Source organism: Harpia harpyja, chromosome 7 (assembly GCF_026419915.1).
Source record: "Harpia harpyja isolate bHarHar1 chromosome 7, bHarHar1 primary haplotype, whole genome shotgun sequence".
In the NCBI taxonomy this organism is placed as follows: domain Eukaryota; kingdom Metazoa; phylum Chordata; class Aves; order Accipitriformes; family Accipitridae; genus Harpia; species Harpia harpyja.
Genome location: NC_068946.1, coordinates 22033563 through 22059895, shown reverse-complemented (window position 1 = coordinate 22059895; position 26333 = coordinate 22033563). Strand labels below are relative to the sequence as shown.

At 39.2% G+C, this 26333-nt stretch overlaps 3 protein-coding genes and 2 long non-coding RNA genes across 6 annotated transcripts; 2 read left to right on the top strand and 3 right to left on the bottom strand.

The window, feature by feature from the left end:
• Window positions 1-517: 517 nt before the first annotated feature.
• OSGEPL1 (O-sialoglycoprotein endopeptidase like 1) lies at window positions 518-6176 on the top strand. Of its 2 annotated transcripts, XM_052791960.1 has the most exons (8): window positions 518-583; window positions 1234-1483; window positions 2123-2510; window positions 3408-3612; window positions 3696-3844; window positions 4357-4487; window positions 4634-4705; window positions 5834-6176. In XM_052791960.1, exons 2-8 carry the CDS (start codon window positions 1272-1274, stop codon window positions 5943-5945), a joined length of 1269 nt encoding a protein of 422 aa, XP_052647920.1. In that variant the 5' UTR covers window positions 518-583; window positions 1234-1271; the 3' UTR covers window positions 5946-6176. The 2 variants fall into 2 exon arrangements, with proteins under 2 accessions (XP_052647920.1, XP_052647921.1); XM_052791961.1 differs by lacking the exon at window positions 518-583 and having other exon boundaries at window positions 772-1483; window positions 2128-2510.
• A 1957-nt stretch (window positions 6177-8133) lies between these two features.
• On the bottom strand, window positions 8134-13019 carry LOC128143922 (uncharacterized). Its single transcript, XR_008235929.1, has 2 exons — window positions 12047-13019; window positions 8134-10950 (listed from the first exon to the last, which is right to left on the bottom strand). It is a non-coding gene; the product is annotated as an uncharacterized LOC128143922 (long non-coding RNA).
• A 1503-nt stretch (window positions 13020-14522) lies between these two features.
• ASNSD1 (asparagine synthetase domain containing 1) lies at window positions 14523-19298 on the bottom strand. The gene is made up of 3 exons (XM_052791958.1): window positions 17817-19298; window positions 15990-16171; window positions 14523-14852 (listed from the first exon to the last, which is right to left on the bottom strand). Exons 1-3 carry the CDS (start codon window positions 19296-19298, stop codon window positions 14591-14593), a joined length of 1926 nt encoding a protein of 641 aa, XP_052647918.1. The 3' UTR covers window positions 14523-14590.
• Window positions 19190-22744, bottom strand: ASDURF (ASNSD1 upstream open reading frame). Its single transcript, XM_052791962.1, has 4 exons — window positions 22581-22744; window positions 20942-20995; window positions 20322-20397; window positions 19190-19391 (listed from the first exon to the last, which is right to left on the bottom strand). Exons 1-4 carry the CDS (start codon window positions 22662-22664, stop codon window positions 19321-19323), a joined length of 285 nt encoding a protein of 94 aa, XP_052647922.1. The 5' UTR covers window positions 22665-22744; the 3' UTR covers window positions 19190-19320.
• Window positions 22745-23134: 390 nt separating this feature from the next.
• On the top strand, window positions 23135-25403 carry LOC128144508 (uncharacterized). Its single transcript, XR_008236102.1, has 3 exons — window positions 23135-23218; window positions 24259-24384; window positions 25102-25403. It is a non-coding gene; the product is annotated as an uncharacterized LOC128144508 (long non-coding RNA).
• Window positions 25404-26333: the final 930 nt, after the last annotated feature.

The following is a 26333-nucleotide window of genomic DNA, read 5'->3' as shown; positions in this document are numbered from 1 at the left end:
AGAGAATTTTCTGGCTGTTTGCTTTCTTGATAAAGATGTTGTTGAAAAGAAAAAGAAAAAGGTAATGAGTTACGATTTCTTTTTTTAGCACTGGGAAGTAATTCTTTATTTGTGCAGAACGTGGTTAACTGGTTTTCACATAACGACGGCCACGCGGCTGTGCTAGCCCTTTGAAAATCCCGGTCCCGCGTACAGGTGACCAGGACTTCAAGGCACGGACGGAATGTCGCGACACGGGGGGGGGGGTGGGGGGGGGTGGTGAGGCGCCTCGGGCAGCGCCGGGACCCCGGCGGACGGGGCAGGGCTGCCTTGGGGCGGCTGGGCGAAGCTCTTGACCTGCGGCATCGAAATCACTCGCCCTCGGACGGCTGCCTTTGCTTCTCGCCCTTCCAGCGAGGCAGGGGCGCAGGGCCTCCCTTACGGCCGGGCCGCTCGCCGCGCTCCGCGCCTGCGCCGGCCCCGGCCCCGGCCCCGGGGGAGCCGCGCCCCGTGACCCGCCGGTGGGCGGGAGAGCGCCGCTGCCTGAGCCGGGCCGGCACCGTGCGCGGCGGCGGTGCCTCCTGCCGGTGGGCGCCGCCCCGGGGTAGGAAGGCGGGCGGGCGGGCGAGACCCAGGCCCAGCCCCGACTGGCAGCGTCCGCCGGCGGGGCGGGGGGCGTGGCGCCGGCAAAAGGGGGGGGCGGGCGGCGTGAGGTGGCGATAAATCGCGGCCGGAGGGTACGGCGCGAGTGCCCGGCGGGGCGGCCCGGGGGGGTCGGCGCCGCAGCCCGGGGCCGCAGCCGGGGCGCGCCTTCCGGCTTTGCCCGCCGCCCGCGCGGCCGGGCCTGTAGAGGAGGGAGGTGAGCCTCTGGCCGTGAAACGGCGAAGAGGCCGCGGCCGGGCAAAGCCCCGAAGAGCGGGGCGTCGGGCCGTGCGCGGGGGGCGGCGTGGGGCTAACCCACGCCGCGGTTCCGCTGCGGGTGAGGGGTCTGCTTTGTGGTTTGTGTCGCTCGCTCGGGACTGCGGGAAGCGCCGGCCGCACGCAGCAAGCAGCGGCGTGGGTGAAGAGCTCTCTTGAAGCACCGTCAAGGTGAAGCAAAGACGTTCGCTCCCGACTCTTAAATGACCTTTTTTTCCTTAGGGTCTTAAATTTATCAGCTGTGGTCATTCGTAACTTTAAAAGTAATGCCGCCGCCTCAGAAAATCGGACTAGAGCGCGTGTTTGCAAACCCTCCTGTAATAATAAACTGCACAGTTCTTTTCCAGACATAACCACCAGGTAGATTTTTAACAATGAACAGCGTTGCTAAAAGCCTTTTGAAATCCGTTAAACGCGGCCGAGCAGCATGGCTGAGAAGCAGCTCTGCTCGCTCTGGAAAACAGCATCTTCGGAAACTAGTTCTGGGAATAGAGACAAGCTGTGACGACACCGGCGCTGCCGTGGTGGATGATGCCGGCAATGTTCTGGGAGAAGCGCTGCACTGTCAGAAGGAAGTCCATTTACAGTAAGAATATACTTCTCCCGGGGCTTTCACCTTAATCATGATTTTATTGTTATTCTCACTTGTACTATCATCCATATAAAAGCCTTCTCCGGAAAACTCGTTAAGAAGTGGGTAGGCGTAAAGATGTATCCCTTGGGCCACGACATGTTCTGCTTGAGATATTCCAAAGGGTGGGGGAAGAAATGCTGTGCATTTAACAAGTTTCCTCCAGTTATTTTCTTTCAAAAAGAGACAGATTACTGACCTAGCTTGAATTAAAAGATTAAATCATTAGTACTGTTAAAACCACCAAATGTCTCAATTTTATTTTAATCAAATATAGGCATCAGTGGCTAAGTACATGAACTGACAAGTGGGGGCTTGTGGATATTAAGTTACAGATGTCGTTTTGGAACAGCGTTGAGGTACATTTAAGAGGTACATGTACCAAAAAAGGGCAAGTTACATCCTTTTCTGACCTCCCAGTGACAATTATGCTCTCTTCAGTGCATAGATGCCCTTTATGCTAAGCAAGGCATTTGAGAATGTACTAAGGAAACAGGCAGGACACAGCAAAGTTAAGAGGTGTTTGAAATCTGTTTTTATGCCATTCTATCTGTTATGAAATACAAATGTATTGTAATTCTTTGTTTTTGCTAGAGCAGGTGGAATAATTCCTGTGGTGGCACAGCAACTTCACAGAGAAAACATCGAGCAAGTAGTAAAAGAAGCGCTTAGTGTCAGTGGAGTTTCTGTATATGAACTTGCAGCTATTGCAACTACAGTAAAACCAGGACTTGCACTAAGCCTGGAAGTGGGGCTGCAGTACAGTTTGAACTTGGTGAGCAAGTACGAGAAGCCGTTCATACCCATTCATCACATGGAGGCTCACGCACTGACCATCAGACTAACACATCACGTGGAATTTCCCTTCTTAGTTCTTTTACTCTCTGGAGGCCACTGCATCTTGGCAGTAGCACAGGGAGTTTCAGATTTCCTTCTGCTTGGACAGTCCATAGATATAGCACCAGGTGACATGCTGGATAAGGTAATACTTCCTTACATCAGTGAATCTAGTTTTTTCTTCTTTTTATTGCAGTTATACTACATAATGGTGGTAGTATCATCAGCCCGAGGACAGTAATACAGTGCAATATGAGCTTTACTTAACTTTTTTTTTTCTATTTTGAAATACCATAGATGTAAGACACAAGAGGCTGTTAAAAATCTATGTATGGCATCAGCTGTAACATATGTAAATTAATTATATTTTCAGCAAACAGACAACATAACCAAAACTGACGTTGGAAGTTTCATTGACACCTGTTATACAAACGAGCTGTATGAATTAGAGAAGATTGATAGTGGTATTTTAAAGGATACTGTCAGGTTTAAAACAATACATGTTAAAACATTTCTTACCAGGTTTTTTGTGGTAAGAACAGTCTGGCTTGGCTTTCAGAATCTAAGTTTTCTGGGTCACCGAATACAATCTGTAAAATTGGTCACTTACTGTTTTGTTCTCAAACACAAGCAGAGTTTTTAAATAGTATTTGTGTGTATTAATTATAAAAGTGGGGGAGTGGATTCAGAAAGGGGATTGTCGAAAGTTGAAACCAACTTTGTTCCTGTTTATCGTGCAATACAGTATGGCAGTCTGTGTGTGTTTCCTATAGCATAAAAATTGGGTAATTAATGTTTCCTGCAAAATTTGTTGATCCTTGTTTGCCCAAATTGTTCTAGAATTGCATTTCTTATTACTCCAGAAAAAAAAAAAAAAATCCAACTGACGTATATCTTGTCCTTATTGTGCCCTGTTCGTAATTTCACGTTGGATTGGATTTTGTGGTGTCCAATTTTACTCCACGGACTACAATACAGTGATGCAGTTACAGGAGGTATTAATTTAGCTCTCTATTCCAAGTCTTGTTTATTTTCTCTTTAGGTAGCAAGAAGACTCTCTTTAAGAAAGCACCCAGAGTGCCACAGCATGGCTGGGGGGAAGGCGATAGAGCACTTGGCTCAAACTGGAGACTGGCAACAACACACGTTCAGACTTCCCATGCAACAGTATCGTAACTGTGATTTTTCTTTTTCTGGACTTCAGAACCTTGCCAATAAAGCCATTATACAAAAAGAAAAAGAAGAAGGTATTTTTAAGCAAAGTCAGATACAAACCATGTTTTTGATGACCTATACTCAGGAAAACCCATTTGATCATACATTTTCATAGGTATTCAAGAAGGTGAGATCCTATCCTGTGTTAAGGATATTGCTGCTGCTGTACAGCATGCAGTGGCTGTTCATATTATCCAGCGGACATATCGAGCCATGCTGTTCTGCATAAAAAATAGCATATTATCATCAAAAAATGCAACTTTGGTGCGTATACATTTTTTTTTCCTTTTTGTACTTGACTGTATAACATCATTTGAAGATGCAGATGCCTTGTTGTACTTTTTCCCTTAACAGGTGAGGAAGATGTCAGTATGTATTACATTGTTAAAATACCAGGGTTAAAGTAATAGTCATGTAAATATGTAGAATAAAGTCTTTCATAGTTTGGTTTTAAGCTAGAAGAGATTTTCTTTCTGTCTAATCTGACCTTCCATAACAATTCAGGCCACATAATTTGACCTAGTGCTCCCCAATACTTGACAGCTGTTGTAATTATAACATGCTTTTATTCAGGCATCTCTTTTAGCATAATAAGTTCGCTTATCATATTCTTTTCTGGTATGTTTTCATCTTAAAAGTATGTTTTAATCTTAAAATGCTTTATTGCGGCCTTCAGAACTTCATCTGATAACCTTATTTTAAATAATGCGTTAGTTGAGCGTGACTTGTCAGTACTTTTGAGTTAATGCCTTTTTTCTTTTTGAAACTGCTGTCAGGTTGTATCAGGAGGAGTTGCAAGTAATCAGTATATCCGAAAAGGTCTACAGACTTTGGCAGATGCAAATGATTTTGCTTTTCTGTGTCCTCCACCAAGACTGTGCACCGATAATGGTGTTATGATTGCATGGTAAGAGTTGTCTCTTTGCATGTGTTTCTATAATGTTCTTTAAAAGCTGCCACTGGAGTCAAGAACTTCTGTTTATGGTGACTGAACCACATACACGTATTCAGATAGTTATGACATACATTTTATATAATTGCTTTCTTCCTTAGGAACGGCGTTGAAAGGTTACGTGCAGGACTTGGTGTTCTACATAGTACTGATGGCATCCGCTATGAACCAAAGTAAGTGACTTGATTCATTCACAGCCTATTCCTTCACTTATTCACTACGGTCAATGAAAGTGGAAGGAGGTGTAGACTAAAAAGCGTAGCAGAAGCTGATGAGGAGTGTCTTTGCAGTGCACATAAGCTTTAAAAGTTACCAGCACTTCCTTTTCAATGTAGTTCTGAAATATAAATGATTGTGTCTGACACTTACGGTGTTTTTGGCTCAGAAACTTAAATTACTGTACATCATAACAGTTCTATTTATTTTCCTATTACCATTGTGGTATGGGAAAACTGGAGCAAGTTAAGCTGTAATACACTCCCTTTAGCTTCTCAGTCACTGTAGACATAGGTCAAAATGCTCCCAAGTCAAACTGTGGGTTCATAATGAGCAATCACTCTGAAAAAAGAATTTGACATATATACTGGGTTTTTTACTGATAATACTGATTTCTTTTTTTTTTTTTTTTTTTAATGACTTCTTAGGTAAGGCTTGTTCTACAGATTTAAGTAGATCCTAGGCTTAAGGCCAAACAAAATTCTAGTATTTCAAAAGTACCAGCTGGTCTTAAACTTGAAATTTTTTTCATGTTTTTCCCCTTTCCATTTCCAGGAAAACAGACTTGGAAGGTCTCAGGACAAAAAAAAAAAAAAAATTATAGTTTTTCATGTGAAAAACTATAAAGTACTCTTCTGCAAAAATATCTTGCTTTATATAATCTCAGTGAATAAAATACTAAATTTTATTTGCTGTAGACTATACATTCTTTAAGACTATCACAGAAGGAGATATCTGTGAATCTCTATTGTGTCCTGCATTCATCAGTGAGATGTAAAATGAATTATCAACTAAAATCAGAATCTAAATAAAATCACGTCCCCAAAAACTGGCTTTAAAATCAGAGCTGTGTTTCCTGAGTTTGGAATGGCTACAAATGCAAACATTTCCTCATTGTAAAGGTGTTTCTAGGTACAGCTTCAGATGGACCATTTTAATGGTCACACGTTCTAACAGTGCAGGGAATCTGTAAAAATACTGACTCCCATGCTCATTGTAAAAAAGGTCTGTGAATTTGCACATGTGTGTGATACGGCAATAATGTTATTTATTATTAAAAAATACATCATTTTATTATTTTCTAGAGCTCCCCTTGGAATTGATATTTCAAAAAGAGTTGAAGAAGATTCCATCAAGGTGCCAAAACTTAAAAAAGATATGATGGTTAGCATCTTAAAAAGTAACTTAGTAAAGTAAATGCAACTATAAATTGTTCAATAAAAACTGTTTCAATGCTGTTACATTTACTGACAGTACTTAGTTTACAAGTGTTGAAAATCACCTCAGAGAAATAAATGCTGTGTCGTACCACCAAAATGATTCCAGTTACTGTTCCACAACTGTCTTAAGAGTTCTAGGTATTTGAACAATAAAAAAAAAAAATTAAAAGTGCACTTTCTAATAAATATAAACTTATGCAAATGAAAATATCTCCATTGTTTACACTTTATAACTTATTATAAATATCGAAACCTGATTATATATGCCATATTATAATTTAACAATGTAATTCATATAAGGTTTAGAATTTACACTACATGTTAAAAAAAATTCATACCTTCCATGCTTGAAAAGTTACAGAAAGTAAACACAGGAGAGCACAGATTTTCAAGAAGATCTCAATGTGTTAGCTGTGCCAGTACAACTGAATTTCAACAGTACCTAGTTCTCTGCTGCTCGTGTAAGAAGCCTATTCTTACTTATACAAAATTAAAATTTTGGGGTATAGGGCTAGTGCCTTTTAATTTTCTCCCTTTTTTTTTATAAGCAGGTCAATAAAGCTAATCACAGTGTAAGCGAGCTATTAAGATGCAAATTCTGAGTTTTGATGTGAATAATGGGTTATTTGACCTTGCCTTTTGATAATTAGACATTATTATTCATTGCAGTGGTACTTACAGGAATAAACACTTCAAGTATTAAGTACCTCTTCGACAGGAGTTTTCTAGTTCATAATGCGTATGTTTAAAATTGCCTCCATTTAAATACAAACAAGTAATTGGGATTTGTGGGACAGTTATAAGCAGACAGGTAAGTTGCCTGCTTTTTAAATTTTTTTCAACTCAAGGGCAAGATGTAACAAATTAACAAGGTACGTGCATTTTTTTTTCTCCCAGTAAATTTTTGGAAGAACCTTAAGATCCCTCATTGAGCAGAAAGCATTGGAAGAGTACATAGTATTTACATTTTGTTACGTAGTATTTCTGGAGTCTCATTTTCATGGGATTTCGACTACAAGTAATTTATCTTCTGGTAAAGTAATTTGTATCATTAAGTAGTTTTATCTTCTTGGTAAAGTAATATATCATTTAATAAATTGAACTATCATATTTCATAGGCCCTATCCAGCAGTATGTTTATACATCTGGCTGACTGATTCCAACATAGGTGAAAGACTGGAATTTGTGAATATAACAGTGAGCAAAACCTTTTTTCCCTCCGTATCATAACTGATCTGTCTGTTATCCCAGTTTTTAGTGCTGGTCCTACCTTCCTTGGGACCAACAAGCCAGTCAGTCTTTCTGCTCAGAAGTCTCTTCCTGCTTCCAAACTTTCTGAACACAGAGGAGGAAGAAATCCCTATATAGCTGTGTTCTGAGATGATAGAGTAAATGCTGATAAAATCCAATACATATATCCCCTCAGGGACACAGCCTTATGAACTGGAGGTAGAGTGGTTCCAGTATATCCCAGGCCTCCCAAAACTACTGTTGTTTGGACCAGAGTGCTTGATTCTAACACCACAGAAACTTTCTTGTGTGATACTACACACAAGTTAACGGGTCACTATTATGTTTATCTCAATTAAGTGAGAGTTTATAGAGCAAAAATGATTTTTTTTTTTTAAATTGAAAAAAATACTTAAAAGCTCTTCCAAAACAAGTAAATGGGAACAATGCCCCAAGTAATTCTGTTAAAGACTTTTTGAAATATTTAAATGGAGATGTCTTGTAACAAGGGATTAGAAATGCTATCATGACATTTTCCTGGCCGATCTCAGTAAATCAAATAAAACAGATTACACCGTTGGTTCAAAATCTGTGCTCAATGAGTAGTTACTAATGGCCTTTTGATGAACTGTGATTATGGAGCACACAAGGTCTTGAAAGGTTTGCTTCAATGTCTCATTCTGTACATTTTTTTTAAACTGTGGTTGAAAATTGAAAGCACAAAAGGAAGTGGTGAAATTGCAGCTTATACTGTTTTGAAAGGAACTGCTAACACTTATGAACACCTACTTTGAAAGAAAAGGATCTTTGGTTTTAAAAAAAAAAAATTCAGTAGACTAGTACACTTAAAGACAAACAAATACAATACACCAACTAGGAATAATGAGATAGATTTGTAGGACTGTAATGGAATCAAATCTAATATGAATCAACAATACAGTGCTAAGAGAGTCTTTATTTATACTTGGTCTTTATTATAGGAATAACACATAAGAGAAAAATACAGGGCTGGGTTTTTCTGCTGCAGCCACAGGCTAACTAAAACAATGAAGGTGATAATACTGAAGAACTCTCAGTCTATTAAAATGTGTCATAAAACCAGTGTTCAGTTGCTCTTCATTGCAGGAAAGATTAAAGTATTTAGCTTAATTTGCAGAAAATGCTTAAAAAACTATTAGGAAAAGCTCTCTATTTTAAGGAAGGGAAGTAATGGAGTATGTTACCTATTGAAACAGGTTCCTCAATCAGTGCATGTTACGTATTAAAATAACAGACTGCTCTGCAAATACTTCATTCTTCACTCAACAAGGCTATAAACTAGATGACTTCTGGAGATGCCTTGCAGCCCCACACTGGTATAATGTACACAATATATACACCTTATCCTCACTGCATGTTAACCTTCTGGATATTACTAAAACCCATAGAATGTAATAATTTTATATCACTTCAGGAGTCATTTTATTTTTAAAGTATATTCAGTAACCATAACAGTCACACAACTGCTAAGATTGTAAACCTAAAAATAATTTAATCTTGAAATTCTATCTTCATGAAATACATTTGAGTAAGTTTTAGAGTAGTTAGTACAATGGAAAACTTTTACTTGGAATTTAACATATCTATAGCAAGACGAGCAGTTTTCTTACATGAACTAATAAAACTGCTGCCTCCTATAGGACATTTTAAGTTTTACAGCACTCAAATAAGGGAATTAAAAAACGTCCCACCAGTGTCTCTGCTTGTTTACAGTTTAAACCTTGGTTTTGTAATGCTTTTGTAAGGATATTTTCTCATGCTTGAATTTAAAGCATCAAAAACCCCAAGTTTTTGTTTTGATGAACAATGATGTTTTTCATTTGTTTCTACAGAACTTTCATTTAATTATTTGCAGAAAAAGTAACTGCATTATACAAAATAAATGGTTGCATAATACTTAGCCAGCAAGCTTGTATGTTGCCAACAACAGTACTGTATGTACAGAACTTTAACTAGTATTTGATAGTAAGTGCCATTTGTTTAAAAAAAAAAAAATCAAACTGGAATCAAAATACATTTTCTTAAGCTACAAGAATCTTTATTCCTCTCAAACCTTCATAGTATACTGAACAATTTCAGTTAAGTAAATGCCAATCTGAAATCAGAAAGGACCTGTATTATTTTAAAGACTATACTACAGTATCTGTATTACTGTGCACATCCCTTACCTCTTACTATCAAATTCCGTCACTGGAACGGGATAATGTTCTCTACCTGGCATATCCATGTCAAAAAACTGAGCTTTATATAGCCTGATGCACAACAGGCGACCTATGAGAAAACAGTTACTAAATCAGCCATAAGGATTGTTTACATCAACACCTAACTGCTTACATCAGTAAAATGACCAATAGAATTGCAGCTTCAGAAGCCTTACCAATGATCAGCAAACGTGGAAGCTGAAGTACAATTTTGATTTCATGTTTAATAGTGCTTTGCCTCTTTATACAGATCATTTGCACGCATCACAGCAAATTAAACCAATGTCTAATGAGAAGCATCCCTCAGGGAATAGTTTAAACCTTCTCAGGTGAATCTGTTTTGATCATTCTTCAGACTGCTATTGTGCCATCCAGAAATGCCACCTAAAGGCTATGCTGCTTTTAGGGCAATGCTGCCCTTACAATTAAGGTATCTTGTGCCAGCTTGTACAGTTCAGTATTAGCAACAAATATTCTTACAGCATAGCCACTTGAGAATTAAGTACTGAACTCTGTATTGGCCTGGTCTATAAGAACTACGTAGATAATCAAGCAACAATGTAAATCTAGACAAACTTATTAACTCCTGGAGCAAGCATGTTCTTTCATTATCTCTGATGCTAATTTTAACCAAGTACAATATTCTCTTATAGTTTATTAGCTGTAAAGACATACAGATGCATCCATTCCAAGACAGACAGCAAACTAGAATCATGATCTCTAATGAAATATTCTTTACTGACAGAGTACCAACATCAAACTCAGTTCCCCCATGGACATAAAAATACTCATTCTGTGCATCTTGAAAATGCTGACATTTGAAATTTGGTCCAAAAAACCCCCACAGAGGTAGTTCTCTTTCAGTTTTAACTCCACAAGATAAAAAAAAATGTGTTTTTTTTTTTCTTTTTTAGAAGTAGCAACACAACAATAGCTTAAAACACTAAAGTTATTTTAGTACTTAATATATAAAAGATATATTATCATTTAAATATTAAAAAATCTACAAAATATATCTGATATAAAAATATCAATGGCAAATTTGAATTTTAAAAATCAGTAAATTTACAGTTTTCTTACTCGAATATGGCTGAAGATGTTTACTAAATTTGGGATTTCCATCTTCTTTTTAAACCCCAGTAAAAATGGAACCAGAGGTCATTAACTTGAGGTACTCTATATTCCTGCAGATAGCTATGATTTTTTCCAATTGTTTCTTCAGAAGCTTTTGCTGAAGAGCTAACCTCTGCTGCAGTCTGGTATGTTACTGTATCTTAATAGGCCTCTGTTGATCTTATCACATTGGTGAACCTATTCAGTGCATCAAACCTAAATATATTTTCATGTAGCTCAACTTGTGTAGTGCCAAGTGTCAATTTAAATAGCATATTACCAGCATATTGCATAAAGATTTTTTTTCCGCCTGTATTGTTTGGGTTGTAAGTTGGATCTTCATTCGTATTTTCATCATAGGTTCCCTATAATCATGTTTAGTGGAAATATCAATTAGACCTGCAAAATAGGAATGAGTACAAAAATCCACAAGATCAAATGAAACACTTCAGAACGCTATCGTTGCCTGCCATAAAAATAGGTTTGTACCACCTAAATGTAAACATTATTCATTTTTAAAAATGTATTTGTCAGATGCACTTTGCTGTTGCATCTCTAACCTGACAGTACTTTTATTAATATGTTGGGAATTATTAGTTCTATGTAAGTTAGAAAGTCAAAAGATTCTTTAGTCTCTAACACCACCTTATTTATTATATAGCAAGGCAACTAATTTTAAATCTTAATTACACAGATATGACAAATAATATAAATAAAACTATTTAAAATGTTGGGGGGGAAGCATCTATCTTTAGAGATGTATTTTGAAGAATTCATAAGCCTGGAGCTCTTGTTATTCTTAGAGAGAGCTTCCAAGAACTGAAGACTTCTGAAAACCTGACCAATCACTTAAGTATCACAGTGGAAGCTCAGCTCTTTTGGAAATGTGTTAATTTACAGTAATTCATATCAGCTTATAATTTTACATGACAGCCAGTGATCTATAGTTTTTCAAGTAATGATCCCACAGCTTTTAGGAATGCCACGTATCAACTACATGCAATATTAGGTATTTTTTTAATAGGAATGTTTTTGTACTCACCTCCTGAACAATACTCAAAAAATATTTCCATCTGTTTGAGTTTTCCCATCTGTATCAATGTTCATTTCAAAGCACCAAAACTCTAAGACACATTTCCCTGAGTATGCATGCCCCAAACTTCTACCATGTAGTCAACACTGATCAAAATTAGTCCAATTTTTGTATCACCTGGAGGAACCTGACAAGAAGTGCTGCGATGGTAATTTGCATCTGAACTGATGAAAGGTTTAAACAGCAAATTCCAACAGCCAATTCTCACAAAATCTGATGGACTTCTTAATAATACAACGGCATATCTGAATGCATCAGTGCTAGCAAAGTTGCTGTCTGGGTACATGATTTTTTTTAGCTGGCCCAGCAGCCTCTCACTGGGAAGCTCTACTGAGCACTGTATGTCATCTTTTGAAGCCAACCAACTAGAGGACACGGTAGTAATTAATTCTTGCTACTTACTTCTGTCAGACTTCACAAACAAGGCACTAGCATTTTTCTGTGCTACCAAGTTTGACAAGCAGGTTGCCTCATCAGCTTATTCAGCTCTGGGGAACACCTGTCAGGGCTGAGCATTCTTCAAGAATATTCTCCAGTTTCTAAAATACAAAACTTAGAGAGGCTAACAAATAAAGAGAATATTATTTAATCAAGAACTGTACTAGTATTTGCAAGAAAACAATAAATTTCTTAAGGACAAGATTAAAAGACAGTAACATTCCTGTAGGTTGCTCCAAAATGTTATAGAACGTGATTTCAATACATCAAGTACTTTAAAATGTCTTAATTTCTCCCCCCTATGGAACCAAACATTTGGTCAAGAAACTCCATAAATAATAGTAAGTGTACTATAAATAACAACGATAAATTAATTTCTCAAGAATAACTGGATAAATGGAAAAGTTTGCCAACACCAAATGATATGGTTTCTTTTTAAAACTACTACCTAAAATTATTTAGAAGCCTTCCAAAATTATTTCTCATGTTTCTCTAAATATCAGAGGCCTCAGTTTGGCAAATAAATGATTTGCCTGGGTACAAAAAGCACAACTTTTTGCTTAGGGTCCTAGGTGACACATAACTTCTAGAATCACTCCAACACTACTACAGAGATAACAATGAACAATAGTCACATTTCATCAGCTTAATGTTCCTCTTGGTCCAGTCTCCACCTGCTTTGGAGCATTAAGAACTCTTGCAAACACCCCAGGGTAAGGTACTAGGGAGTCAGTTTTCCTCAGAGCACCAGTAAGAAATCTGCCAGTGCTTTGAAGCAGTCTGAAATTTAAGTTTTTTTAATAAGTATTTCTTCACAGACTTGACAAATTACTTTGAAAATCTACTTACACCCCTGGAGATACTTTGTAGGAATGGATATATTATATTATGCTTTATATTATGCTTTTTTCTGGTAGGATTTTTCCTTTCTCTACTTAATTGGTGTCCTGGTTTCAGCTGGGATAGAGTTAACTGTCTTCCTAGTAGCTGGTACAGTGCTGTGTTTTGAGTTCAGTATGTGAAGAATGTTGATAACACTGATGTTTTCAGTTGTTGCTCAGTAGTGTTTAGACTAAAGTCAAGGATTTTTCAGCTTCTCATGCCCAGCCAGCGAGAAAGCTGGAGGGGCACAAGAAGTTGGCACAGGACACAGCCAGGGCACCTGACCCAAACTGGCCAACGGTGTATTCCATACCATGTGACGTCCCATCTAGTATAGGAACGGGGAAGTGGGGGCAGGGATTCGCCGCTCGGGGACTGGCGGGGTGTCAGTCGGCAGGTGGTGAGCAATTGCACTGCGCATCATTTGTACATTCCAATCCTTTCATTATTTCTGTTGTCATTTTATTAGTGTTATCATTATCGTTATTAGTTTCTTCTTTTTCTGTTCTATTAAACCGTTCTTATCTCAACCCACGGGTTTTGCTTCTTTTCCTGATTTTCTCCCCCATCCCACTGGGTGGGGGGGAGTGAGTGAGTGGCTGCGTGGTGTTTAGTTGCTGGCTGGGGTTAAACCACGACATACGTAAAAACCAGAACTGTGAGGTAGCATGTTGAATACTAAGCTCCGACCTTACCAAAAACACTGGACCATGCATCCAGATTTTCTTACATTAACTTTGCAATCCTTCCATACACAATTAGAAAGACAAGCTTCTCTTCAGAGGAAGTCCATTCATATTTTTATTTCAACCCCATGATTGTATCCACATACTCACCCAGCCTGCCTTTTTTTTTTTTTTGAGACCTTTTTTTTTGTTTTATTCAGAAGAGATCTTCCTTGAAGTAAACAATGGATGCTTTGCAATTTTAGAAGCAAAAGTAGCAGAGCTAAAGCTAAAGGACAGTCAGCAAGCTAGGGAGCCAATGAGGGATGAAGAACTGTCTGGAGGGAGTTTCCCAGTTTCTCTGGGAGCCGAGGGAGCCTGAGGCTGGGGACCACCAACCAACCAGCCCTGCAGAACTGGCCAAGGGCTGGGAGGCTGCACAGGATGGCCCCAAAGCACCCAGGTTGTGTGTGGGGTGTCCCTTTCTCAAGTAATGAAAGGGCAAGCATGATGCTTGGAGGGCAGATCTCCAAGAGGTGACAAGGCCAGAGACCCTCAGCTCTTTTTGGCTCTGGCAACCCAGACCAGCTCCTCACTGCACCCTCCCTTCTAAAACCATAACCTGAACCCTCTCCTAAAGCATAGCTGCAAGACCAGCCCTGTTCTACAACAGAGGAAAATCTACTGTACTGAATTCAATGTGCGTGACAGATTGGACAGATTCAATACGCTTTTTGTGACACTGACATTGATTAGGAAGGGTGGGAAAGCCAACCTTTAGCTATTCTCTCTTCCCCAGAGCCCAGTATTCCCTTCCCCACCGAGGATGAGTGAGCCTACATGTATTACTTTGATGATTAATAATAATAATGTGTAAAAAACCAGACCAAATATTCTAAAAAAACTCCAAAGATTTACTGAATTTACATAGAGAATAAATGCAACATCTCAATATGTAGCTTTATAATTCATCTACTGAAAATAACTTCAGTCTGCTGCATGTGTCAGATGCTTTTTCACTGTTGCTCTCTAGTTTTGCAATCCGAGATCCAAACTGTACAGCCCTTTTTGGCAAAATAGTCGAGGCTGTAAGGCCAAACTCCTTAGCAGCAAGGCGCAGAATCAACTTCTCACCAATTCCTCGAGGTAAAGTCAAGTCAGCTTTTTCTGAGATGGGCAGAGAATTGAGGAATGAAACAACATCTTCATCAAGAAAAGGAAACCTGAAGGGAAGATATACATGGGGAAAGACCCTTTAAAAACCTCATACAAATAATCTTGGTTTTCCCCTTTACCACATGCAAAGACTTAAAAGTCTGTATCAATTCCTAACTATAGATGTACCTTAGATGTTAGTGTCACAGTACAGAGGCAAGTCTCCAAAGCAGTTACACTGTCTTGGAGAAAGGAAAGATAATATATCCTGTTAAACTCATAAGCCTGAAAGTTTTCAAAAGTCAGGCAGAGAAAAAAGAGTAAGAACAAGCATCAGAAATGTTGAGTTCATACAAAAGTTAAGAAAATCAGAAAATACAATGGAAGAGCAAGACAAATTTTAAAGTAACACTTCTCAAGATAACTTCTAAGTATTTAAAAATACTGTATGAAGCTACACTGTAATTTTGAAACAAAAATATTTACACAACAAATTCTCACAACATTCCGAATTCCAGGTGTTCATATCTAACCACATGCATGATTAAAAGCATTGCCTGTCTACCACTGCAACTGTTTTTTTGCTAAACTGAAAATGTGCAACTAAGAACAGGTTTGGAAAAACACTGGCTCAAAGATCACATGAAAAGACCTTTCATGCACCTGAGTGGCCTCTGCTACACCTAAAGAATTTTTTGCAAGTTGGTGGTAGCATGGAGGAAGTAAACACAAATCAAATGATTCTTTAACTACTCTGACTTAGCAACCAGGAAATGCAGTGGATATTGATCATGCCTTTACTGCATGGACAGGAATACATGGCTTCTATGTTATGTTGCCATTTTCCAAAAGTCACTCCCCAAATGACCACACCAGAACACTTCAAAGTTGCACAGATGACTGTTCCACTTAATATCATAAAACCAACTTGATTTTGCCTATTTCAACATCTGTTGCTGCTTCTTAAAACTTCTAGATAGAAATCCAATGTTCAAGTTGCTACATTTCCTTAAATAACTCTTCCACAGTACTACAGACCACTTTTTAAAAAACAAAAAACCCCACAACACAGTACACGTAATGAAACTGCAACAGAACTTGAGACAGTAAAATGCATAGAAGTTTCAATTAAGCTTTCTGTTAGAGTGTTAAAATCAGAATCTAACTGGCAAAACCAGTTTTGCTTCATGTTAAAACAATAGTACCTGGCTTCTTTCCCGTGATCACCAATAATCCTGTCATCTCTACCAAGATTTCTAGAAGAAATGCGATCTAAGTCCACTTCAAGTTCTTTATTCAGACCTTCTAAGCCATATTTTTTGAAGCAAACACGATGTCGAGAATACCCAGCAAGCTGTTCATCTGCTCCAATTCCTGTAAGCACAACCTAAGAAAGCAGAATAAAACAAATCTTTCTTAGTATCTATACAAGCTAATAATATGTAACAGATCTTAGACGTTTAACTACATTTTAAGGAGTATAACTTTAATACACATATTCTAAATACATTACCTATCATGATGGGATATGCCTTACACATTTACAGAGCCTGAAACAGTTCCAAATAAAGTCACTGGAAACTTGAAATAGGTTCGCAATCAGACCTAAATTACAAACATTTCTACCAATGCAAGGAACAAACACCAAAATAATGTTGTATGCATCACAAATACACCAGTATCTTTGAAGAATGTCTTTGTTAGTTTCTGTTACAATAAACAGCATTTGTTACACACCAGCCTTTATCAAAAAAATTGTTGCCAAAGATCATGTGGTATGTTCTAAATAGTTATCTAAATGTACACCCAGATTACTATTCCCTTACCAGCTACTGGCTTAGTAACAACTGCATTACACAAAGTAAAAACGTCTCATACTGTTCTGTCTACTCAATAAGTACATAAAATGTTACAAAGAGAAAAAAACACTACTGTATCTGGTCAATTACTGTGCCTTCAACAGCAATTCACTATAACAGTGGAAGTCTCTTAACATAAATAGTCAAGTGTGTTTTACTAATCTGACACCAGCTAGTGATCAACTAATTTTTTACCTGTGCACAGTAGTAAGTAACAGATGGGAAAATGACACTTTCGCTTTATGTTTTATTAACTCATGACTCATTTCAACATATTCTGGACCTAAGATGAATTTGTATGTTTCGCAAATCTGAGATGTACATCCTTAAGTAGATCAGTCAACTAAATCAACTGTGTTCTACAGTAGTAGTTTTTAAGCAAACTATTGCATTTGTTGGAGGGTTTTTTGTTGTTGTTTTTTTGTGGTTTTAGGATCTAGCAATTAGTAGAAAAGTAACAGGAGCCTCAAAAAGCAAAGGCAGCAGTGGACTGCAAACTCCTGAAACTAAAATAGTTTATTCTTCCCTACACAACCCACCAGGAAATTGGGAAGTGAGAAATAAGAATCAAATTCCCAAGAAAATCATCTAGTTAGTAAGAAGATTTTACTTAATACTACATACATCAAAATAAGTTACAAAAAAGGAAAGAACGACTTTTTTTAGTTCTGCCATTCAATCATACTCTAATTACAAAAAATTCCAAGTAGTCATCTTTTGTGCCATTATTATTTGCTATTTTATCACATAAGTAGCCTGCCTAAATAAGAAGCTAGTAATTTTACAAGGGATGGGATGCTGGCACAAAACAACACTACTTAATAATTCATTAACATTTATCTCTAAATTTGTTAACCTATTCAGTTTGGACTGAATAGCTGTTACCCACTACTGCAGTTCAAACACCAAAAATGCTAGATGATGGTTATTATTTTTTTCCTAGTCATATTGTTGCTTATTCAAGCGCAATGAAAAGCCATACACATTACATGACGAACTGAATGCAGTTTTTAACTCCAGAATTAAACAAAGATTATAATTACAGAATATTCTACATTCTGCCACTGAATTTCAGAAGCCTTGTGAGTATTAAAGAACCCTGCTGATTTCTGAAACAGAACTGGTTTTACATTCACAGGTCAAGCATAAGGCAGAAAACAATAAAATCAGTACCTTTGCAGGACTTTTATATGGTTTCAGTTCTCCTTGGTTACTAATAAAACCCTCCCCTCTGGAAGCAAACCAAAGTGCACAGCCAATGCTGTCATCCAAGACTGTATCCAGTGGATAAATTAAGTGATTAATGCATTGTTGTCTCATTTTTTTCAATTCCTCTAGTGTAACATTAATTTCCACAAAGTTCCAGGTTCTTGAAGGGTTAATGGCTTCTAATTCTTTCAGTCCTGCCCTACCAGTGATTCTGTCAGGAACATCAAAGCAAGATAAATGAGCACCAGTTTTAGCATCAAGATCTTGACAACTTTCTTGAGGACAAAGCAAATCAAGCTTTACTTCCTGGTTGGTATGTTTTTTAGCAGTACCCTTTTGCTTAGCTTGTTCTTTTATCATGAAGGCTACATTGAGAAGATCAATTGGTTCCTCCAAAGGCACATGTTTATCAGCAAGGGCTGCAATAACCATAGAATCAATGCCACCAGAGAAGAGCACTGCAACATGTGCTTTCCTATTAGACATGCTTGGAACTTCTCTTGTTTTCTGATCTTCATCTCTAAAGAGAGATAAAACCCGTCTCTTCACCGCTTCATTTAAAACATCAATAAACTGACAGACTAATTTTTTCTTGGGTTCCTCTGCAAGAAATCCTTGAAGGGTTTCTACAGAAACTGCATGGATAATGTTGCTAGTATTAGTGCCTGGACATTCACCTAAAGCTTCAGAAATTGTTTTATTTAAGGGGATAACTGGTGCTCTGAGACATAGTTTTGATTCATTCATCACGAGATGTATGTGGTTCGGTAAGTCTTTTGAAACTTGGTCCAGAACATTAAGGAATATTTCTTCTGCTGTTTTCTCTGTGCAGCTGTACTTCCAAGGAAACAATGTTAAAGACAAAGATTTACTTGTTGCACAAGCTTTGAGATCAATTTTGAAAATTCCAGATGCTGGGACTTCTTGCCATTGGTTACCTGATTCAGAATAAACACTTACAGATGTGAGACAGAAAGCACTGTCAACGTCATTACTGAATTGCCAAAGCAAACTACGACGACCAAAATAATCTCTACCAAACCATAAACTGTGTCTAGAAGCTTGATAATAAATAAAAGACCACGGACCCCGAAGTGATGAAAAGAGTGACAAAACGTCCGCTTCACTACTGCACAATGCAAGATGATGAAACACTACTTCGGTGTCATTCTCTAGATCTCCTACATGCACGCCATTGAAAATTTCTCCATTCCAAAGAAAAATATTGTTATTGGCATCTTCCAGAGGTTGAGGAGTCACCAGTCCTCTCAAGTGAAGTACATGGCCAGAAAACAGACACTCATAAGAGAGATCTGACACAGTTTTTATCAACTGTTGGCTACTGTCTGGTCCTCTTCTTCTAAGACGGCAGAGTATGTCTTTGTTAAAGAAATCATGAATAGCATGCTGGCTACACAAGGTAACAACGCAACAAATACCACACATTGTGACTTTGAATTCAGATGGACTATTTCTTGATTTTAGCCTTTTCTGAATTTTCCATCTCCTGATGTGCCTTCTTTAATTCATCTAATGTATCTGTGTAAGAGAAAAATACACAAATAATCAGTTTCATAAACTGGTAAGTTTATGAGTGAATTTATGAATAGGTAAGTTTAAGAGCATATGTAAGAAATGAGCAACTCCAGCCACTTGTTCAATTAAAGAGATAAACATGAAACGCTAAGTAACAAAAGTGCTATGTTTGTGTTACATCAATACTGTAGCTCACTGTAGCTTATTCCTCTTTAATCATACAAAGATTATGATTTTTTTTTTCTCACAAAGAAAGCCACCCTACAAATATAAGAATTAGGGGAATGGCCAACTGTTGCCTGTATAATCAGTACAATTTACACATTTGTAATGATAAGAAAAGCAAACTGTCAATTAAAGGGTCAACACTATTAACTCAAATCAAAGGAAAGAAAATGAAAGTAGCAATTGTTCACTGCAGAAAATAAATTTATACTTCTAAATTTATACATTTCTAACATTTGTTCCATCATCAACTCTCTTTATCATCCATTCTCCTATCTTCATAATCCCACACATCCATTCTTTCAAGTACCTAAAGATTTCTATCTTAACCTCCAGTTTAACTTGGCATTATTGTCTTCCCACTCATCCCATGCAGTTTTTAGACTTTTTTTTGTTTGGGTTTTTTTTTAAGGGACAAAGTGCTATACAGCTTCCCAAAGGGCACTGAGAATAGTGACTCCTTTGTTGGGCAGATATTCTCCCTCTTCCTACACCTTCAGCACTTGCTCTTTTATCACATCCATGTATCAAGTGGAAACACTTTTACATTTATCCAATCCAGAAAAACAAGCACTGTCTGAAGTCTACTTCGTATTTGATACACAGTTGACAGGTTTTAATTTTAATATACCTTTGAAATCATTAACAGCTACAAATACAGCTTTTAAATAGTTAACTACTTGATCAACTTTTACACTGCAAACTTACTTTTGCATTGAGATAGCGTTTCTGTTCGGTCTACAAGGAAGAATATGTTGCTATTGGGTTGCTGCCTATAAACTTTCTGTAAAACAAAACCAACGCTGCATTAAGACAAAGCAACAAAGTGCAGCAACCACACTGCAACAAAAGCTGATGTAGGTCCACCAAGATACCCCTTCACTTTTATGACAGAAGGATAAGTTCTGCCTTGACAACACCAACATTCTAATGTTGTACCACCAAAAACATTTCACAGTCAACCAATGACTATTCTGCTTTTCTCTTTTCCTCATACATGAGGGATCCCATTCTATTTTAAAACACAAACACATGGAAAGTAAGAATACTTCATAAAGTCTTCTGATCAACTCAAACATCTTAATGAAGTAACTCTGATAAAACATAAAAAGGCAAAAAACCCCACAAGGTACTGTATTACACTGCACAAGTGTACATAATCAAATCATTTGGAGGACAAATTATTCTGAGAATAGCAGACGACGTCTGTATTAAAATCCGTATTAAATTAAAAGACAGCGTGTCTGATTTTGCTTCCCCTCTTGTCTCTATGCTTATTTCTCTGATGCTAAGATGACATAGTCAAAAGCAAATTTGTAAATACTTACCCGGTTCTTCTTCAAATTAGAAAGCTCATCAACTACAACCTTCTGCTCTTTAATCTGAAAGGCAAGAGATGCACTTCAATTTAATAATTAAAAATAAACTACTGTATTGTAATCCTGGTGGTGAACACACTGATATTTTAAGACAGCTACATGCATATATAGTTGCTGTTCTCCGAATGGACCGTTAAAGACAAAGTGGAAGTAGATATAAAAATGAAACACTTAACCGCTCTAGAAACAGGTTATCTTGCATGGACTGATAGTTTCTCCTACCCTCAAAAGCAATCACCACTGGGAAGCCAGAGTACCTCTAGCTATTTATAACCAGAGACCACATTTTTCTCCCAGAAGAAAACATGCATACAACTAATAAAACATCAAATAACTTTAGAAAGCAAAATTTAACATAATATCTACAATACTTTATATTACAGGTATTCTCCAGATTCAAAATGAAACCACTAAAACCCCGAGACCCCTAAAACTGTATTAAGAGCAACAGAGGCCTTTCTATTGCTCTGGAGTTTTGCACGAACTTCCTTAGTGGGATTTACCACTCTGGTCAACTGCACTGGCATTAGTGGCAGGTATTCCCATTTGCTTTTACAACGGCAGCTACAAATGCCAAAGAACAATCAGGAGGACCATCATAAAGGCTAAAAATAGAACAAAATCTGGTCATCAGGCACTTAATGCTTTTTGTTAGAAACAAACAATATGGTTTTCTTCATTCTTCCTTTGTGTCTCCTAGAATTGGTACGACAGCAGAAAGCTGCCACAGAGCTAGGTTAGCCCAACTGAACGTGGCCTACAGAAAAGACAACTTTTCCAGCAGCTACATCAATGTCTTATATTTACAATTCCAGCAGTGTCATCTTTTGCTACAGACTAAACCAGCCACTTTAGCATAACAGAAATTACAACCTGCAATGCTGTTATGTCCTAGCTTTACAGCTTCCCAGACAATCAAAGATACCACTGACTTTACACAATACGGCCATATGTCATTTTTTGAGGGAAAGCAGTTCCATAGGACTTGAGATTTCACACTAAACAAAGCTATTGGCACCACGGAAAACAGCAGATTTATGAGGAGTGCGAGCCTCTGTGACTGAAATCCTTTGGGACTTTTTCAGTAGATACAGCTGAAGCAGATACTACTACAGAGAAAAACCTCACTGCGACTCACTTGACATTTCGAGCTCAACTTGGAGCAATAAGAACCCAAAAACCCCAACCTGACAAGAGAGCTAACAGCGGCGCCGACAAGAACTGGCTACACGACAGAGGCTCTCCTCCGAGCCCTACAACGCAAACCCCGTACCACAGGAGCCCCAGCTTCCCGAGAGGACTCGCCCTCCGCTTCCTCACGCTGATCACACCCGAGGTTACAGGCTTCGCGGGGCCGCCGCCGACCTCCCACCCCTCGGCAGCACGGCCCTGGATGTGCCTCAGCCCGCTCCACGCAGCCGAGAGCGCCGCGGGGATACCGCGGGTGGGGACGACGGCGCGGGGACGACGGCGCGGGGACGACGGCGCGGGGACGAGGCCTCAGGCGCCGCCGTTAGCCGCACCGCGGCCCTCTCCCTCCCTCCCTCCCTCCCTCCCTCCCTCCCGGCAGCAGGCCGCCTCAGCTCACCCTCCGGCTCAGCTCCTCCTTGCGGCGCAGCTTCACGCTCTCCCTCTCCCCCTCCTCCTCCTGCCGCGGCGCGCGGCCCGACATCCCCCCTCCCCCGGCGCGCACCCCGCCGGGGACCACGCGCACAAAGCCGGTAACGACAGCGGCGACCGGCGACGCGAGCGGCCCGGCGGCGGCGTGCGCGCATGCGCGCGGCGGGGCCAACGCGGAGCGCCAATCGGCAGGCGCAACTGAGCACGCGCCAACCGGCAGGCGCGAGCGGGTCGGGTAGGGCGGGGTGGGGCCGTCGCCGTCGCCCCCTGAGGCGGCTGCCGCTGGCGGTGAGGGATGAGGGGGTCCGGTCCTCCCGGTAGCGGCCTGCCGTCCGCACGGGCAGCGGGCGACGTCCCGGCCCAGGGAAAGAGTTCCCGGAATCATGCGCTCGCGGTGAGCCGTCTGCTCGTCCGTCAGAGGATTGGCAGGGCCAAGGTGAAGCGAGGGCTGGAGACGACGGGGCTGTGTAGAGCGTGAAGGGAAAAAAAAAAAAAAAAAAAGACAAATGAAAAAGAAGAGGAAGCGCTTTGCTTCGGAACTGTTTGGTGGGGTGGTGACCCTGGGCCCGAGTCAGGCAGCTTGCTCTGAAATACCTTTAAATAAAGGTATTCCAGAGGAGATAGGAATTCTAGAATGTTTGCGGATATTAAGATTATATGTTTTCCTCTTTGGTAGGATGGTCTTAATCTTTCTCTGTCTCTTCCAGTCTACTATCGATACATGGCAGTAATGCATCTGTCTTCCTGTCTTTATAAATACATCAGGGAAGAAGTTGTTTAAGCGGCAGGATGATGATAGCGCAAGGACAAATAATATTACCGTGATTTGCTATCATGAATAAATTGGCTGAGAAATGGTAAAAGGAGCCAATTACTGTGACAAGAAGGTTTTGAAAATGTCTTCTGGTAGCACTAATGAGGAACAAAAAATTAATTTGAGGTAGAGTTTGACTTATTTATGAAAGGAATTACATGCTCTGGTCACTGAGTTGATTGGTGAATGAACTGCGTATTGCAGGAAATTGGAAGTCTGCTGATTTTCATGGAAAATAGATCATATATTTATTAATGAGTATTAGTGGATATCAGTGGGGAGTTTGGGTGAGACTTTGTCAAGGTGGTTGACGTAGGAACATTACAGTTATTTTTTCGTCTCGTGTTATCCCTTCCCCTCTTTTTAAATATTGTTGTGTAATTATTCTAAAGACTCAAGAGCCATTCCAAACTTAGAGACTACTACCGATAGCTCAGTTGGGATAGAAATCTCATAAAATCCTACCAGTTCTTATGCTACTGACTGCACTACAAATATTGTGCAAATCTTCATGAATTATTTGACATATCTGCTACTTTAATAGGTGAGGTAGAAGTGTTGACTTTTGCTGCTTTGTGATTTGTGACTCACATAATCATACGTGTTACGTATTTTGATAATACTTGGAGCTTGTGAGCAAGATTACACCTTGTTTTGGTGGTATCCATAAGCTTGGTTGGAATATCCGTGATGTTAATTGGAATTTTTGGCAGTGGTATAGGGACAATAAGGATTTTGGCTCCTAATAGAAGCACGAAAAAAGACAATTTGGCTATAAGAATATTTAATAGTACAGTAACTTGCAAATGTTATGCTTATTTGCCTTTAACAGAAAGAGAAACTGAGACTACACTTCCATAAAAGGGCCGTCTTGCTCTTCCTTCCACCTTCAACCAACACACTTCTGCCTCCACCCTTGCATCAGCACACTTGTGGGATTGAGTGTGTGGTGAGACAGGTGAAGCAGCTGATCCGGCTTTCTCTGCAGTGTACCAGTGCTTACATGATTCTGGCAGTCCCAAAGCAGATTAACTGAAGCTGCTGGGGAAATGTTCCCTAGGGGTTGGAGAGGTTCTGGGGCTTGTCCTTCAAATTCTAGAAGGAATACAAATGCCTGGGTCACATACAACAGTTTTGGTGCTATTGCTCAGTGTGCTTCGTAGTTTGTGACTCTTGTTCTGTGGAGTAATTTGTTTAATCTGACTACCTCCCAACCTTTGCTGCCTGAGTATTTTATTTGCTGTTGATATGTTACAAAGGTTGATGATCAAGTAACCCAGTAGTCAAAGTTTAATTTCTGTACTGATGATCCTTTTCATGTTCAGTAATAAATACAGTTAATGTTTATTAATCAAAAATTCATCACACTGTTCCTGAGCATGTTTCATCAGTTGGTTTGTAAGAATGATGATAATGGTCTTGAGGCATAATAGCGAATGTGGAATGTTTTCAACTTCTGGTCTTACCATGAATTGCTGATTCTTCTACTGATATGGAATGCGCTTTTGATAAGTCCTTTTTAAAATGAATGGATTCCTGTGACATCATTACTCCTGAAATTACACACATTTGTACCCGCAATAAGAGCAGCTGTGTTTAAAACTTAACAAAGGAAAAGGTCGGCACCTTTCTTCTCCCCCTGCAGAGCTGTGGCATCAATTCAACCTTATTTCAGGGCTGCTGTAGTTCCGTTGTTTGCGATGTGCTTGCACTGTTCTTCATGAGAGGTGGGAGGTGACTGAGGAGCTGACCTGGCTGACAACTAAGTGAGCGATGTAGTTCGGTGATACATCTCTGGTCAACCTGCTTGTGTCTGTGCACTTCTCTCGTGCCAGCTCTGGTGCTCTGAACTGTTTATACCATAAAACTATTTTGGGAAGGTTAGTAATGCCTGACACAATGTTAATAAAGATCAAGGAATATTTCACAGTCTTTTAAAGTCCTCACCTTTTCAGCATCTGGGATCTTTAAAAATGTACAAAATAACACATACTACCTAACAAGCAATGTAAACAGTTACAAAACAGGCAGTGGTTACTGATGCCAGAAAATATTGGAAGTTGCCATCCTATGTTAGCAAACACCTGACCAAAACAGTACCCTCAAATAACCAAGCTCAAGCTCTGACAGACTGTTGTTAAAAGCATGCTGAAAATGTTAGGCCATCCTTCTGAAAACCACTATCAGTCTTGAAGACCTTTTTTGAAGATGTTGGCAGTACGCTTGTGTCAGATGATTTTACAGATGTGAGAGGTACAAGGCAGCACTGATAGTGCCTTTGGGGGTTAGCGGTGCCACATTTCCATGCTTTGCTGTGGGCTAGTAATGTGCATGTACTCAGTTCTCTATCTAAGCTGATGCTTAGTAACATGTTAAGCCACGATAACTTGATTGTGGGTTCAAACTCGAGTCATTTAATAGGTTCAGCTGTAAGTGACTGTAATCTGAGGAAACTTGTCATGCCTTAGAAAAAAGACTTGTGAAGGTCCTTGGAAGTGAACAGTACCAGGACAATTGCAGCTCTTACGTTGGCCACAAGAGAGCAAGCCAAAACTGTGCTGGCTGTTTGGTGAATCCAGAGATAGTCAAAGAAAAAATGGACCTGGGATTAAGACAGGTGGATGAGGTCTCTAGAATGGGGAGAGCATGGTCAGAGGGTATTTGCATTTATGGTTTTTTGTCTTTTTTGGAACATTTTCAATTCTGATCCTGGGTTATTTTGTATTTAGACATTGTAACGTTAGAATCCATGTGAGTAAATTCTGAGATGTAACATTGATCTCTACGTTAACTTCTTGGTTGAACCTATCTTTTAATAACTTTCTAACTCATACCAGTCTAAGAAAATTCAAATTGTTGAAATTATTTGGGTTTGCTTTATGGTAATCCTTCTGCTAATTTGATTGA

Coding starts and splice junctions, on each gene's coding strand:
- ASDURF (XM_052791962.1), bottom strand. CDS start 22,664: ATGTCGGGCCGCGCGCCGCGGCAGGAGGAGGAGGGGGAGAGGGAGAGC. Junction 20,996..22,580: donor AGGAGGAGCTGAGCCGGAGG/GTGAGCTGAGGC, acceptor CTTGCCTTTCAG/ATTAAAGAGCAGAAGGTTGT. Junction 20,398..20,941: donor CTAATTTGAAGAAGAACCGG/GTAAGTATTTAC, acceptor TTTGTTTTACAG/AAAGTTTATAGGCAGCAACC.
- ASNSD1 (XM_052791958.1), bottom strand. CDS start 19,298: ATGTGTGGTATTTGTTGCGTTGTTACCTTGTGTAGCCAGCATGCTATT. Junction 16,172..17,816: donor CATATAAAAGTCCTGCAAAG/GTACTGATTTTA, acceptor CTGCTTTCTTAG/GTTGTGCTTACAGGAATTGG. Junction 14,853..15,989: donor GATCACGGGAAAGAAGCCAG/GTACTATTGTTT, acceptor TCTTCCCTTCAG/GTTTCCTTTTCTTGATGAAG.
- OSGEPL1 (XM_052791960.1), top strand. CDS start 1,272: ATGAACAGCGTTGCTAAAAGCCTTTTGAAATCCGTTAAACGCGGCCGA. Junction 2,511..3,407: donor CAGGTGACATGCTGGATAAG/GTAATACTTCCT, acceptor TTTTCTCTTTAG/GTAGCAAGAAGACTCTCTTT. Junction 4,706..5,833: donor GGCATCCGCTATGAACCAAA/GTAAGTGACTTG, acceptor ATTATTTTCTAG/AGCTCCCCTTGGAATTGATA.